This window comes from Tripterygium wilfordii, chromosome 21 (genome assembly GCF_013401445.1).
Source record: "Tripterygium wilfordii isolate XIE 37 chromosome 21, ASM1340144v1, whole genome shotgun sequence".
Classification (NCBI taxonomy): domain Eukaryota; kingdom Viridiplantae; phylum Streptophyta; class Magnoliopsida; order Celastrales; family Celastraceae; genus Tripterygium; species Tripterygium wilfordii.
The window spans coordinates 13,710,636-13,726,544 of NC_052252.1; the positions used below are offsets into that span (position 1 = coordinate 13,710,636).

Here is a 15,909-nt window from a genome sequence, read left to right on the forward strand (position 1 = left end):
TATTTTATTTTTGAAGTGCTGGCTAACTTCAAAAGCCGCCCGAAATTAAAATAAAAGGTCATGCTTATTATTACCAAAATGTTGATTCTATTCGCGGGTCAACGTGGGCCACGCGGCATGCGCGCGTGCCACAGACACCTGGGGCCTCTTTTGGCGTCAAAGCCCACATACTTAACCTGTGACTTGTCACACTATTACATTAAAAATAAAATCAATACATTTATATCATTATATTAATATATTTTGTTGGTCCAGTTACATCGATAATACACATCTTTAAGCATGGCCCCACTTAAACCACACTCACAAATACACTAAAAATCAATACTGCATCCACTTCTATTACACTAAAAATTAAGTCAATAAATTTATACATATCAATACGTATAACATTTTATTATCATTCTCAGTCACCTCAATAAAACACATCTTTCAATACATTTTATTGTCCCAATAACATTGCGACATTGTGGTGGTTATTATTATTACCAAACCATCTCAGTCAAGTTTGTGTGCACGTATATATATGTGATAGGCGGCGCGTGGAAGAGTAGAAATATTGACCTGACCACTACCATGGTCGCTCTCTCTTTGATTAAAAAAACGATATTAGGTGGTCGTCACAAACTCATCCAAATCTTTGGATTTTCTACTTGTCTTTTTCTTCAGTTCTAATGTTCCCTTTCATTTCTCAAAATTACCATTTTGACCTTCTCTCATTGCTCATGTCATGCCTTATGACTCCCAACCATACACACCCGAAGTTGTTCAAACTTCTGATTATCTTATCAAACACTAATTACAATTAGAATTCTTGACCAACTACTTCCCTTAATACACTCAGTTGACTAATAAGTTTGCAAATATTTTTTTTTGTTAATTTATGATTAAACCCTAAACTTACATAGATTAATTAACATAATAACACATTATTAACAAGCTGAGTGCATCTATTGCGAGCAAAATTATCATAATAGTTGTGTGATGTCATGCTGAGGTAATATTGAGGTGTGGAAGATGACAGGAAAGAACACTTGGGCACAGAAATAGGATATTCTGGTCCCGATTAAAGTACAAAGGGGTCACGTGGCGGTCAGAATTTCTGACAAAAAGACACGTGCCGATGGAGCCAACAAATAAAAAATACCGAAAGAGCTTTATGCATTGATTCTGAATATGTAATTTTTAAAAAAAATCTAACACGTATTTTGAGAGTTAAAACTTTTTAAAATTTCGTTTAAGAGATTTGGGCTCCCATAGACTATCACTATATGTGCTACCTAGCACTATTATTTTTGTTTTTGAATGTCCATTAGAAAATCAATTGAAAAACAAACCATTGATGACAAGAAAAGAATAAACTATTAGGTTGTGCGGTCACGAGTTGACCATGTGGGTTTCAGTCCATAAATCAAACGTGACTCGCTAATTTGGTCAACCCAAAACTCAGTACACACGCACCCGTAAGACCTAGCCGCCCATTATCATACGTGATCGTCACTTTAGACTATACATATTTTGTAATTATATATAAGTTGAGACTATATTTATTTTGTAATTATGGTACATTGCAAGTAATGCTTGCTTAGACGTAATCATAATATACTTTATAATTTCATTCAAAACACACACCTAAAACTAGTCCCACAATGTGTGTGTCTGTGTATATATATATATATTCATTCATTGTGATCTTTAAAGCTATAATTTATTTAAAAACAATTATTTAACAAAAAGAATGGTAACTGTAACGTTCGCTATTTTAATGGTAAGGGTTAGTGACAATACTATTTTAATGACGCTATTTATTTGTTGATTTATTTATTAACAAAAAGAAGAGACACACATTGTAAATTCTATATATCAATTATGGATCTGGCATGCTTGATGAAACATTAATGATTATAGATGAAATTATTTATCTATCTAAATTTGCTTTTCTTTTTGTTTCCTGCCATCCTATCGGTGGTTCTATATTTCTATAATCTATTTTAGGAGTAATATTTACTAGTAATCCTCACCTACAGATCTCCTTCTCTCCCTAATCCCTATTATAATCAATTTCTTGAATTAGTTTTATATACATATTCGTTTTATTCCATGGCCATCCTTGTTCTAGATTGTCTTAATTTTTATGGGTTGAAAAATTCTTTTAAATGCAATATTTTGCAAAAAAAAGAAAGCAAAACTAAATTCCATACAACGACAAATCACTAATCATGGTCTTCGTGGACTCTAAAGTTAGTCCTAGCTCCCTTTGGTGGGCCGGGTTGACATGGATATAGAATTGACCCAAGTTTGATGACCAAACATTCTTTAATTTGCTCATCACATCTTGGTCCCACATTTTTTAATCTTAGACAAACCTAAAAGAAATTAAAAGCAGATTGAATTTATCTTTGGACATCGATTGATACATAGGGTCATTTCTTGTCAACTACTTGTGTTCTTCACGCAACATATATATAATGCTCAATATATCACACTAGTATAAACCTCAAATTTGAAAATTAAAGGAATTGTAATATTTATTAGCGGTTAGTAAATCTCCATCATTCTCTAATAAAATGTTTTGATGTTATGCGACATCTGAATGTGTTGAAAATAGTGTCTCTAATCGATCCTAGCTAGCTGGTTTTCGATATGCACTGAGCTAATTAAAGAAGTAGATAAGCTAGGCAGATATCTTCTCAAAGGCTGGCCATGGTAGTTCCTTTAACACCAAGCTACCATGAGACATAGAGAATCATATTGTGAAGGGAGTCAATTTTTTTCTAATTGATCAACAGACTTTGAAAACGCACTGAATAAGGGGAGATATATTAGTTTAGTATATGTGAAATTGTTCTAGGTTAATTTCTTCATGATGGTAAAATGGACTAGTTATTAAGAGGTGTGTTGGGCCTACTCTTGTTGTTTTGCTTTCGATCTTTTTGTTCAGACATTAATATTTATGATGTTCACATTGTCCCATATCTAGGGTCACTTAGTACCACATTGTAATGATCGTTCACATTCACGTGTGTTTAATTTGCATATTTTATATAATAATCCATATTCTTTCTCATGTGACATGACTTGAAAGTTGGAACCGGATCTTGCATGGCTTGGCGTGGGTGTCCATATATATATATATATGAAAATATTAATGTCGAAACATTAGTGAAGTTGGGATGGTTAAGTAACCTGCCCTATATGATAATGGAACCAAACACAGGAGAAAGTAGGTAGAGAAGGAGATCCGGGACAACATCTTCGGTTTGTACTATGTGTTTAGGGGACAATTACGTGTGGGAGACATGATTAGATTTATATTTATCACATAAGAATATTATATTATCAGTTTAATTCAAACAGTATATGATGTACGTAACATACCCAATGGTCAACATGGCTTTCGTTCATAAACTTTATAATTATAGTAGCTTGATCAAGATATATACTACGATATTTAAATTTCCGTGCATGATTTATTACGTTTATGACTACATGCACATTAGTTTTCGAATGCATCAATGTATCTCTCACAGCAAAAATCAATCATAAATTAAGGGATAAACTATGATACGTATACATAACATGTGTCATGTGTATATATTAGTATATATGTATAGGTCCAAAGGGCAGGTTTTGTTTTGATAGACTTCACCACAAATGCCCAAGGGTGGTTTGTTTTTATTCCTTGTTTCCTGCACATCCTCTAAAATAATCAAATTTTGTTAAACCACACTGATGTTATCTAAGATTTGGTCAAATAATTATAAATAAACTAATACTTCCTTCTTTACCAAGAATTGTTGGTTTAATCGTTGATGTATGTCTCAACTCTCAACATCTATTCTATTGTTGCAATGACATCACATCATGTGTACTGTACCAAACCTTAGTCAATGTCGATACAGGAAGCTGTAGATATAAAAAGAAAGGGAATAAAATTAGTTTAATTTATTAATTTATTCATATTTTTATGTTAAAGTGTTATGTATAAGGGGGTAAAATAGATTTTTAATTTATAAATAACTTAAATAGTCATTCATTCACTCCAAATGACTTCATTTTGGAAGGAATAATTTTGACAAAAATTTAATGAAATATTCTTTCCAAATCCCTTCTATTAATTTTTTTTAAACTATCCAATTAAGGGAATTGAAAGAAAATCACATTTTCCTCCTCTTCTCTTCCCTCAAAATCCCTCAATCCAAACACATTCTTAGACATACGATGATGGTGAGTGATGAACAGTATCACAAAAATATCAACATTATATATAATCAACTTAACTGAAACATATATCTGTCACAGTGTTATTTTTTTTTGAAATACCGTAGAAAAATATATTTTTTATTAGAATTGAACCTTGAAGACACATATACTCAACTCAACTGATTGTCAACTGAGTCATCTCTAATTGATAAGTGGACTTAATCAAATCTCAATTTCCAATTTAACAATTAATTGTACCAAGCTGATGATGAGTCAGATGGTCATGATCCAATCCGGGCACGTTTCCAGGTCCATTCAGCTGGGCCATTGACCTGGGTTCTATTATTGGACTGGATCCAAAAACAGGTACAAAAGAACATTCATCCTAATGGGCCCAACGGATCTTGAAATAGACCATTGTCTCCTCTTCCGCTCTTCCTTTCCCTTTCTCTTTCTCTTCCCCCAAGACCCTCCATCCAAAGTCCCAAACAGAGTTTGAATTACTATCTGCTCTAGTTCCCCTTGTCCTTTGCTCCTTACGGCCTACACTCTCTCAGGCCATCCAATCCTGCAATGGCTACGTTTACAATCTCTGCCACCAACTCACTTACCCCTAAAACCCTAACCCCACCATTCTCCTACCTGAAATCTTCTTCCCTCAACCCCCCACTCTAGACTTCCTGGAATTTTGTGCACCGTGAAAAATGCCGGATTCCGTGCCGGTCGTTGGTTCCGGCTGCGGTGGATGCCGATTACTCGTCTAAGAGAGGCAGCGCTGGGGAGTCCAGAGAGCCCATTCTGCTTCCGGGATGTGACTACAACCATTGGCTTATTGTTATGGAATTCCCGAAGGACTCCCCACCCACCAGGGAGCAGATGATTGAGACTTACCTCAACATTCTGGCCACCGTTTTAGGAAGGTTTGTTAACTGTGTTATCAATTTGTTTATATGTGCGTGTCTGTGCAAGTTTCAAGCTTTGTTCCTCGCACGTTGACATTTTAGATGATATTTGATTGAAGGCCCTCTTAGTTGAGTGATCAAATTTTCGTAGGGATGTGTTTGGGATAGTTTCTACCCAGAAGATTTGGTTGCATTTTAATTTGGAAATTTTCATACATTGTTCGAGATATTATATAGTGTTGTTGCATTGGTTCTGTTTTTGCTTTCATATAAATTCACTTGGATTAACTGCCATTGCCACTTTTAGTGGAAAATGTCCAAGTAGCATCTCTTGATATTGAAGTTTGAGGCGGGCATTCATGAAGAATAGTTGTGAAGAACAAGAATTCCATGATTTAATTTAATGAATTATTATATTAACTCTTTCATTTTTATTTCTTTTGCTCGTGTTTGCATCAGAATGGAAGAGGCCAAAAGAATATGTATGCATTTTTAGTACCACAAGGTCCACAACATACACTGGTTTTCAGTGCACTGTTGATGAATCTACATCTGAAAAAGTAAAGGGTATGTATTAATCAGTTATTGTAATTACAAATTGTTCATTGTACTACTTTGGTTCTAAATGTGATTTTACATGCATGATTACAGGTTTGCCTGGGGTTATCTGGTTATTGCCTGATTAATATTGATGTGAAAAACAAGGATTATGGAGGTAATCAGGTAAGTTTTGGAACTAGATTTCTTTTGACTTGCTTCTCATTTAATTTTATTGACGTTTTAATTGATCTATATTTCTATTCCCATCTTAGGAGATAAGTACATCGATGGAGAGATTATTCCTTGCACCAACCCTACTTATCAACCAAAGCAATGGAGTAGTTCAAAATATGAGAGCAGAAGGTTTGAAAGGAGGAGAAATGGGCCACCTTCACAATCAAGAAGTTCAAGACAATATGCAATGCCTTCATCAGAGGCAACCTCTGGATAAGCTACTAGAAAGTAACATCCATTTTATGCTTTTACCTTTATGAAGTACTGCTATTCCTTATCCATGGATTTTTCCTTGTTGCAAACTTCATCGTTGTTACTTTGAATCTCTCCTGTCTGTTATTATGACTTGTAATCACTATTCTAGAACTTTGATTGTTGTTTTTCATGTTAATATTCCTTTACATGATTCAATAATGCGAAAAAACTTTCTTTTGTTGCTTGTTTTTGCATACTGTCTATTTTTCTTTTGTTGTTTGGAAAATTACCTTATGATATTGTATTATCTTTGTATTTTTGGTCATGTTTCTGATGCCTTTTATTTGCTGCATTCGGAATGGGATTCCCTTAGAGTTAGGTTGTGGGGAACTACCCGTATTGAAGGCTGAAGCTTTTCATTAAGTCTGAGGTTTGTGTGGCATTTGATTGATTGGTAGAAACAGGAGCTCCGACTTTTATGGTGGTAGGGGTTGTGCTTACTCATGCTGGAGAGCTTACTTTCTGAGGGTTGCCTGATTAGCCAGATCGCCGTTAGAGAAACCATAGGTAACTCTACTAAACATCACTTGCACTGTTTTCACACTTTTTTGTGTTAGGAGCACTGATTCTGACTTGCCAACAAAAGATGAACCCCCCTCCCTTTCAATTGTCTTTATAGAATCTTAGTAAGAGAAATAATTCCTGATTTTTGTCATCCTCATTTCAACCTTTTCAACCCATGTGGGCTTTTAGTGGGCTTGATAAAGTAAACTTCTTGAATCACATGACATTGAAAACCTTGTCCCGCCAAAGAATAAGGGCTTGAGCAAATGATCTATGATCTTGATCTGTAAATTCTTTTACAAGCCGACAATCAGGTGAATTCTTATGTGGGAATTGGGATTACAAAGTACAATGTCTTTCTTGTAAGTAAACAACTTAGCTGGTAACAGATGTCATTCTTTTCTTGTTGCTGGTCAGATAAGGATTGAGTGGTGTGGATTTAAGTTCCCAAGTGAAGATGATGGAACCAAACTGTTCTACACGAAAGTTACGTTCTTCCCCGAGTGATTGACAAAGTTTGATGGATTCATAATGGCTTACTACTACTCCATCTACTATGATGCCAATCCGGGTGAATGCAGACTAATTACTTCAGATACCGATTACGAGTCTGCTTTAATTCAAGCTTCAGTGACTTGTTCCGGCTACGATTATAGCTCATACAAGTTTCATGGGTACGATCCAACTCCCTATTATGATTCTTACACTTCTGATTGAACTGCGTACTACAGAGTTTATGATCATTATCATCCAAGTCAATCAGTGGTTTCATACTCTGCTTACTCCTTCAGCGAGCCCAAGAATATTGAGTACCAGCTCCCTCACTACGATGCCAATTACATTTCTTCAACTCAGTTCGTTGTATCTTACTCTGTCTCAGAGCTCGATCAACCTGATGATGTGTTTGAAGAGTAGGACCCAACGCCTTATGACGGCGGCTATGATCAGGCTTCCACCTATGGAAAATCCCTTCCCCCATCTCATGAATTTTGTTACCCTCCATCATCTATGGCAATCCCTTCACCTTCCACTGAAGAAAAAATTGAAGAATTTACGGCAAAGCCTCCCAGTGGAACCAAACCAACCTCAACCTCAGCTCCCGATGTCGAGCAGCAATCCCATGCTGATGACTATGATAGCAGCCATGTCCCATGAGAGTTCTCAAGGGGAGCAATTAGACTCTCACAGAGAAGAAATAGAAGCACAATACAACAATTATGGAAGTGGAAATCATGGTTATGACTATTTTTAAGCCAGTGAATCATGCTCCATTTGGGCATGGTCTGGAGGCCATGGACATTTGTGAAAGTTTATTTTGGGTATTGGCCTTGCTTAGCTCGTGCCAAGAGGAATGGTGAAAGCCCAGAAGTTTGTTATGATGTAAGCAATGTCAATCAGTGGAAAGGAACTGCTGATTATTTGTTTGGAGGTTCATATCCTTACTATGGTTATAGCAGAGACATAGGAACCAGTTCTGAATACCCAGTTATTGGCTATGAAAGGCATCAAGTTATGTATGATGAGGATTCATGGTTGTATAGACAGTAATTTCAATTTCTTTTGCATTCATTCTTGAAAAGTCAAAACTTAAAAGACAATATTTCAACAAAGCAACTTTTATATCTCCATCAAGATTCCAACTGTAAAGTAAAGAGTGTTGAACAAAATGTGAAAGGTATGATACATAATGAAATTGTTTGTTTCACACTAATAACTGGCCTTCGATTTGAGAAGAAAATGCAGGTACCCCATCCAAGAAAAACATGAAATGGTGCCCAATCCATAACAGGGTAGGGTTTTTTTTTGTCTTATAAAGAACAGGGTAGGTTAAAACAAAGAACTTAACTTTCCCATCAATACAATACGACACACTAATCATCATCAGACAAAGCTGAGAAAATCATAAAGCAAAGAAAAGTGGGTTGTCTAAATTATGATTATGTTTAAATAAAGGAAAGTGGCTTAAAGCATTTGATTTTGTCTTCTAAGCTTTTTGAATTGCTTGATGTCCGCATTTTAAGGCAGTCTAATTTCAACATGTAGGTCATCAATGGACCCTATCTATGCATTAGAAGTTGAAGCATTCAGAAATCAGAATAATGTTTAAGGCATAAAAAATTGGAACAGAGTCGAGCAGATTTAGAGAACATAGAGCTGTTAATGTTGCAGTCCTAAATAAGAATAAAAGTCGCAGCTGTTGACAGAATAAATAAAGAGAAAAAGAACAAGAAGAGGTGTCAACCTCGTAGTTTTCACTGTGGACTATTGTAATGTATTGGAGTTGCTGCTGCCGAATGGAAGAACAAACGGTTGTCTTCTGCCATTAGATTCCTTAATTTTACCTCTTCTAATGTTGTGTTGTGACGAACAAAGTATCTGCTTTATTATCAAACGAATTTACCAGATTATCCCTCTATTCTTCTCTTGAAGCAATTGTAATACCATCACAATCTATAAACTATAAAGTTGGTCCACAATTGATATCTATATACAATACATGAGCACAACCATGTACCTAAGCAACCTAACACAGGCTGTATATAATTTGAAATGGGTAAAGATAAAATTAGTATTTTGTCTGATATACCCTTTTGAGGATCTAATACACACCGTTATACCAAGTAAGGGCAGATTAGTCAATTGACATGCCAACCACAATTGGGAAAATCCTTCCTGCCCCCCACCCTCTACCATAATTATGGTGGAAGAGTCAAAATTGCCCAAAAATCTCTCATAAATCCTACATTTTCATTTTATGTTCTTTAGAGCAAAAACAATGTTTCAGAGTCCTCTGACAACCATGTCTGTAAAATCTCTCTTCTTCCTCCTCCTCCTCCTCCTCCCTCTCTCCACCACCTCCTCCTCCTCCATACAAGACCTTCTCCAAAGCCAAGGCCTACCAGGGGGTCTGTTCCCCAAAAATGTGAAATCCTACAACTTAGACCAAAATGGGCGCCTGGAGGTGCATCTGGGAGAGCCCTGCTTTGCCAAGTATGACACGAGAGTTTACTTTGAGAGTGTTGTGAGAGCCAATTTGAGCTATGGTGGGTTGATGGGTTTGGAGGGTTTGAGCCAGGAAGAGCTGTTTCTGTGGCTGCCAGTGAAGGGAATTGTAGTGAGTGATCCATCTTCAGGTCTGATTTTGTTTGATATTGGTGTTGCTCATAAACAACTCTCTCTTTCTCTCTTTGAAGATCCCCCTTCTTGCAAGCCTCAAGGTATTTCCTTTTCAATACTAAATGAGTTTACCTTTCCATTTTAAATTTCTTCCTTGCATTTCAGAGTTTTTCTCATCAAACAAACAGAAACACAGTTAGATATCCATTTGAATTTTGAATTTTCACAAATTTTTTTTATCAAAATGTTAGGAATTATTTAAAAGCACTTGAAAATTGAATGTGGGATATGCAGGAGTTCTGTTGGAGAAAGTTGCAGTGAAAGAGATGGGATTTCAAATGAGAGATGGAATCTAAATGCCAGCTCCCTCAATTTTGGTTTTTTTTTTTTTTGTTTCTTTTCTTTTTTGTTAAAGTTTTTATTAGAGTTTTGAAGAGGAAGTATGTGGACATTTTGGAGTATTAATGTTTATACATGCTGTTTTGGTGATGTAAAAATGGAGATTTTGGGGATTACATTTCATCATAAAATGCAGGGAATTCTTGGTTTTGTGTTTTTCTTGCAACTGATATTAGTATTTAATGGAAATATCTTAATTAAATGATTGTATTTAGCTTTATTTCAAAGGAAAGACTGTTTCTTTTTTCACTATAAATACCAAGCTGACTATATTTGATTTCAAATTTTCAATCAATTTATTTAATAATACCATATTAATACCATTCTGACGAAATTGCTTTTTTTTTCTTTATTCAGAAATGAGATGCATGAATTTTTTCTCCCTGAATACTATAATTTTAGTAAATAAAATTGGACATATACAGTCCACACAGCTTAAACTACCTGCAGATTTAGGAATTTGTGGGTCCTTTTTTCTAGGAAAAAGTTTACCGACAATTGATTACTCCTTTTCTGGCATTTTTCTTTAATGAATCTTTTGGCCCACCAGAACCCCTGTACAATTTAAATTAATTCAGACAACCTTTTTTTCTTCCCCAATTTAATCAATTTGCAGTCTTGCTTAATAAAGTGAAGATCTTTAGATCAAATCAGTGTTTGAGCACTATTTAATTCTTGGTAGATACTGGCACTTTTCTGGACTTGGTCACATAGAAGAAAAACACAGAATAATCCAACTGCTTCTTTAGTATAAATTTGATGTATAAATATATAATATATGATTAAGATACATTTCAGATCCTTAACCCAACAATCTTGTGTAATGAATTTCAACTTCTTATTGTAATACTGAAATCATATGTGAATACCGTAGATAGAAAAGCTAAATCACTAGAGACTGCTTCATGGTTGTTCATAAGAAATTGAAGACCAGCAACACTTTCTGGCAGACTTGGTTCTAAGTCTCCCTGATTATGCCCAACAGCAGCTCCCTGATTTGGTGAATTGGTAATGAATCCCCATAAATACCCTGAAAACCATTTTCCACAAACCATAAACACAAGGAGTAACTACTGTTTAAAACTTTTAATCCAATAGTTGGTTCTGGGTTTGTTATAATTATTTCATTGAGCTGGTATAGAGAGTACAGAGGGTACAGAGTACACTAATTGTTGTAGAAAGTACAGAGAATTACCTCCACTTGGGATGTAACAAGGAATGCTCCATTTGAGGTAGTAACACTGGGGTCACTGAGGTTGAATCCATAAGAAGCCATGGCCTCCAGCAATCTAGTGAACCTGCCCCTTCTTTTTTCAATTACAATCTTCACCCAGAATTTGTCCCCATCAATACCACTAACCACAACATCTTCCTACAAAACATCAATCAGAAAAGGAATAAGATAGTACTAGTTATGTCTATATGAGTCTGAAAAAGTGAAAAGTTAGGGGAAGAATGTAAATTCAATATGTCAAAAGATTGGACCTTTATGTCTGATTGTTTCGTCTCCTCTGCAGAAACCTCCTCGTCACTCTGTTTCTTGTTTTTTTCTTCTTCAATTGAAACATCCATTCCCAGGAGCTGGTCACTGAGAACCTTGACAGTGGATTGCAGTTCTTGGATGTAAGTAATGGCATCCTCAATGATTGTTGCCTTGTTCATCTAAAATCAGGAACAAAACAAAGAAAACAAAATTCAGTAATCATTGTTAGCAGTCTGTAAATTTTTTGAATGAAATGAGAGATTGCAGTAAAATTTTATGGGTGTGTTTACGTTTGTTATGATTGGAACTAGAGATCGCAGTGTCAAGAGCCTATCACTGAGCTTCTGCCTCCTCCTCCTTTCAGCATCGAGGTTCTTGGATTTGTACTCTTTTGAATCATCATTGTATTGCCTGGTTCGGCTGATCCTTCCCCTGTAGTTTCGTTGTTGAGTCAGGTATAATTCATCCAGGGCAGAGCCAATGAACTCCATTTTTTGTGGATGAAGCTTAGAGGAAAGGAGGAGCTCTGTGTTCTAAACCTAAACTAAGTCATTGTTGTGATTGGGTTATAAAGATAATCCTCACATGAGAATAAACAGCTCTTAGAGAGGGAAAGAGAATATTGTAGTTTGTTAAGCCTTCCGTACAGTTTGAGAAGAAGCACAATTTTTGTTGGACCATGAGAGAGAATTGTGTTAGTTTCCCCCAATTTGGTGATTCTGCATATTAATTCAAATACCCAGGAAATAAAAAAAAAAATAGCATCAAACCCTATTATATTTATATATGTATACAGCCTAGTAATAATACATAAACCCATGTTTTAAAATGTGGTTTTATGTTCAGAATATAGTATAAGAAATGATAAGGGGGTGATCTTCAAAACAGAGTGCATATAGGGATTTTTACTTTGTTTTGCTTTTTGTTTTGATTCAGTGGGTTGATGACGGTTAGTCTTGTTGACTGATAAAAGTACAGAAAGTGTGATAATTAACAGAACTCTTCCATGCAATGCAAGTACATATATTCCTTTGGAAAGGCATAATAAGCATTTTGTCATGTGGAAGAAGCTATTTCTTTCTAAATATTGTTGAGCAGTTTCTGGAAATGCTGTTGGGTTATATAGTTCTCAGCACATTATTGGAGTAGTACCACTTAACATCGTTTTAAGTACATACAAGTTCTTCACAAAAAAGAGAGAATAAAAGTACATACAAGGCATGCGGGCTTGACAGCTCGAGTTTAGATTCATATTGAATATTCAAAAGATAAACTTGTATAATGTCGTTATGGTTTACAAAAAAAAGGTTTCTTGTACAGAAGTACATGCAAGTTCTTCCAATATTTTTCTCATAAAATACAAATAAATATCTCCTAGGCCCAAGGAATAATTAAAAAAATGGATAATGGAGCCCAGGGCCCATGGACCTCATAATTATTTGGTTTGGACCTTTTGGTACGTTTCCCTGTATCTGATAAAGCTAATAAAGCCCAATTAGTCATACATTTAAAAAGCCCTTCAAACCCAAAAATCTGGAAGGCACAAGGAATAAGACCCTCACACGAAAGTCTAAACCCTACCCAATACTGAACCTCAAACGGTCCCCTGATTCAAGCCGAATTCCAATAAGCGAAATATGTCCCTCTCTCGCGTATTCAATCCCTCCGCCGCCACCAAAACCACCACCACCACCACCACCACCACCACCACAGTCCCCAAGGACGTCTTTTCATCTATCTACAAAGAGCGAAACCTCAAGCGCCTCGTCGAGAAATTCAAGAAATCGTCCGAATTTTATCGCTTCCGCAGAAAGAATGGAATCTATGAGAATACAGTTCACCGGCTTGCTTCAGCGGGGCGCTTCAAATGGATCGAGGAGATACTCGAGGATCAAAAGAGGTATGAAGACATGTCCAAAGAAGGATTTGGAGCCCGTTTGATCTCGCTTTATGGTAAGGCAGGCATGTTTGAAAATGCCCACAAAGTGTTCAGTGAAATGCCTGAACGGAATTGCAAACAAACGGTTTTGTCCTTCAATGCGCTGTTGGGGGCATGTGTCAATTCAAAGAAATTTGACAAAGTTGATGGACTTTTCAAGGACTTGCCTGATGAGCTGTCGGTTGAGCCAGATTTGGTTTCATATAACACGGTTATCAAGGCGTTTTGTGAAATGGGTTCTTTGGAGTCGGGTATTTCTATGGTTCAGGAGATGGAGAAGAAGGGTATTAAGCCAGATTTGATCACATTTAACACTCTTTTATATGGTTCTTATGGGAGTGGTCGGTTTGAGGAGGGTGAGAGGATTTGGGCTCTACTGAAGGAAAAGAATTTGGTTCCTGACGTACGGAGTTACAATGCAAGATTGGTTGGGCTGGCATTGGAGAAGAGAGTGAAAGAGGCTGTTGAGGTTTTTGAGGAAATGCGGACTAAAGATGTTGAACCTGATGTGTTTAGTTTCAATGCTTTGATTAAGGGGTTTGCTGCTGTTGAAAACTTGGAGGAAGCTAAGCGATGGTATGGTGAAATAGAGAAGAATGATTGTAAACAAAATAAAGAAAGTTTTGCCATACTTGTCCCGTTTCTTTGTGATAACGGTGATTTTGACTTTGCCTTCAAGGTTTGCAAGGACATTTTTCATAGGAAAAAGGTAGTTGGTGAGACTCTTTTACAGAATGTGGTAGATGGTTTAGTTAAGGAGTCCAAGATTGAGGAGGCTGAGAAAATTGCGCTGCTTGGGAAGACAAATAGTTACAATCGTTATAGGCTGAAATTGCCTTCAAAAGAGGAATAAATATGCCCTTTCTGTTCTGACATTGTGCCGGGGAAATGTTGGAAGACCATAAGCTTTGTGGAGATAGGAACTGGGAAGGTTGAGTAATCATTCTCATTTTAGCTGCAAGAAATGTCGTGCAACTGTGTTTATGTTGTGTTGAGTTTAAATATTTAGTGAGAGATTAGTCTAGACAAATGTTCATCTCTCATAACTGTGCTTCTGTTGTGATTCAATTTCACCTTTTCAATTCGTACTGTTATTCGATATTTGTTCTGCTTTCAGTTGCAATGACATACTAATAATGTATCTCCTCTTGTTGTTGGCATTTGATTTTTTTGGCACATAGGTTTTGCAAATCAATAATCATGAAGGCATTTGTGCACTTAAAAAATTATGTCATGGAGCTATTGGTAATGTATTGCAAAAAGAAAATCGTCATGAAGATATAGGTCCTGTGTTGATCGCATTTGTCATGATTTTGCCTGTGTATTTTATTTTTTCTTTTGGAGCTATAAGTTATATTTTTCATTTTCATAGTCTTTATGAGTGTGCAGTATTCTTTGAAGTTTGAACCTACAAAATGCTCAACATGTCTTGATTCAGAAGTTTAGGTTGGATTGTCTTTATGAGTCTGCAGTATTCTTTGAAGTTTGAACCTACAAAATGCTCAACATGTCTTGATTCAGAAGTTTAGGTTCTCTATCCATATCTGCATTGCATCCTTAGTGTTTAAACTTTAAACGCTTGAAAGATTGTACCCTTCCTGATCTTCTGAGTTCTCTTTGCGTCTAGCAAGTGATATTTTAAGACTCAAGCATTGCATCTATGCTGTACTGGAGTACCTTCCATACTGCAGCTTGATTTCTTCCGTTACCGCTATCATATTGGCTTCTTATTCTCACATGTAACCAGCTGATGACATTATGCCAATTGATGCATGGATATTCTCTCGCAAATGGAGCTATTGTTTTGGTTGCTCATTCCTTCATGCAACTAGCTGATGACAGCACCATTACGTGAATTAACGTGCGGACATTCTTTAGAAAATGTGGTATTATTATGAGTTGATTTTGCTTGACCTTTTCTCTGTCCCCTGTTTCCTCTGTTTCATTGGTGCAGTCAGATGGGGTTTTTCTCTGATTAAACTGTTCCTATGCCCTGAGTTGTTATGGAACCTTCAGTCCTGTATTATTCTGATAAATTCTGTACGTATTTGAACTCTGAATCTATATTTCTGATCCAATTTCCACAGCTGAAGCTTTAATCTTCTTGTGCCTTGATCTTCCAAAGCTTTTTCCAAAGAGCTGGAGTCAATAAAGCTAGTTCTTTGTGCTTGATCCTTTGTCTTTAAAAAAAAAGCGTGATTTTCCTCATGCATACACATGAAGTAGCATTTGTAGCCTGGATTATAATCTCTGCAATTCACAATTAGCTGAAGAAATCGTTATTTAATAAACAATTCATAAATTTCGCAAGTGTGCCTCTTTTTTTTCCAGCG

The 15,909-nt window shown here is 36.1% G+C and overlaps 3 protein-coding genes across 3 annotated transcripts; 2 read left to right on the plus strand and 1 right to left on the minus strand.

Moving 5' to 3' along the window:
- The first annotated feature begins 9,339 nt into the window (after positions 1-9,339).
- Positions 9,340-10,356, plus strand: LOC119990113. Its single transcript, XM_038835954.1, has 2 exons — positions 9,340-9,856; positions 10,050-10,356. Exons 1-2 carry the CDS (start codon positions 9,394-9,396, stop codon positions 10,109-10,111), a joined length of 525 nt encoding a protein of 174 aa, XP_038691882.1. The 5' UTR covers positions 9,340-9,393; the 3' UTR covers positions 10,112-10,356.
- A 586-nt stretch (positions 10,357-10,942) lies between these two features.
- Positions 10,943-12,328, minus strand: LOC119990115 (transcription factor DYT1-like). The gene is made up of 4 exons (XM_038835958.1): positions 11,928-12,328; positions 11,640-11,816; positions 11,350-11,526; positions 10,943-11,184 (listed from the first exon to the last, which is right to left on the minus strand). Exons 1-4 carry the CDS (start codon positions 12,126-12,128, stop codon positions 11,113-11,115), a joined length of 627 nt encoding a protein of 208 aa, XP_038691886.1. The 5' UTR covers positions 12,129-12,328; the 3' UTR covers positions 10,943-11,112.
- Positions 12,329-13,210: 882 nt separating this feature from the next.
- Positions 13,211-14,717, plus strand: LOC119990110 (pentatricopeptide repeat-containing protein At3g13160, mitochondrial-like). Its single transcript, XM_038835951.1, has one exon. It carries the CDS (start codon positions 13,275-13,277, stop codon positions 14,427-14,429), a length of 1,155 nt encoding a protein of 384 aa, XP_038691879.1. The 5' UTR covers positions 13,211-13,274; the 3' UTR covers positions 14,430-14,717.
- The last annotated feature ends 1,192 nt before the right edge of the window (positions 14,718-15,909 follow it).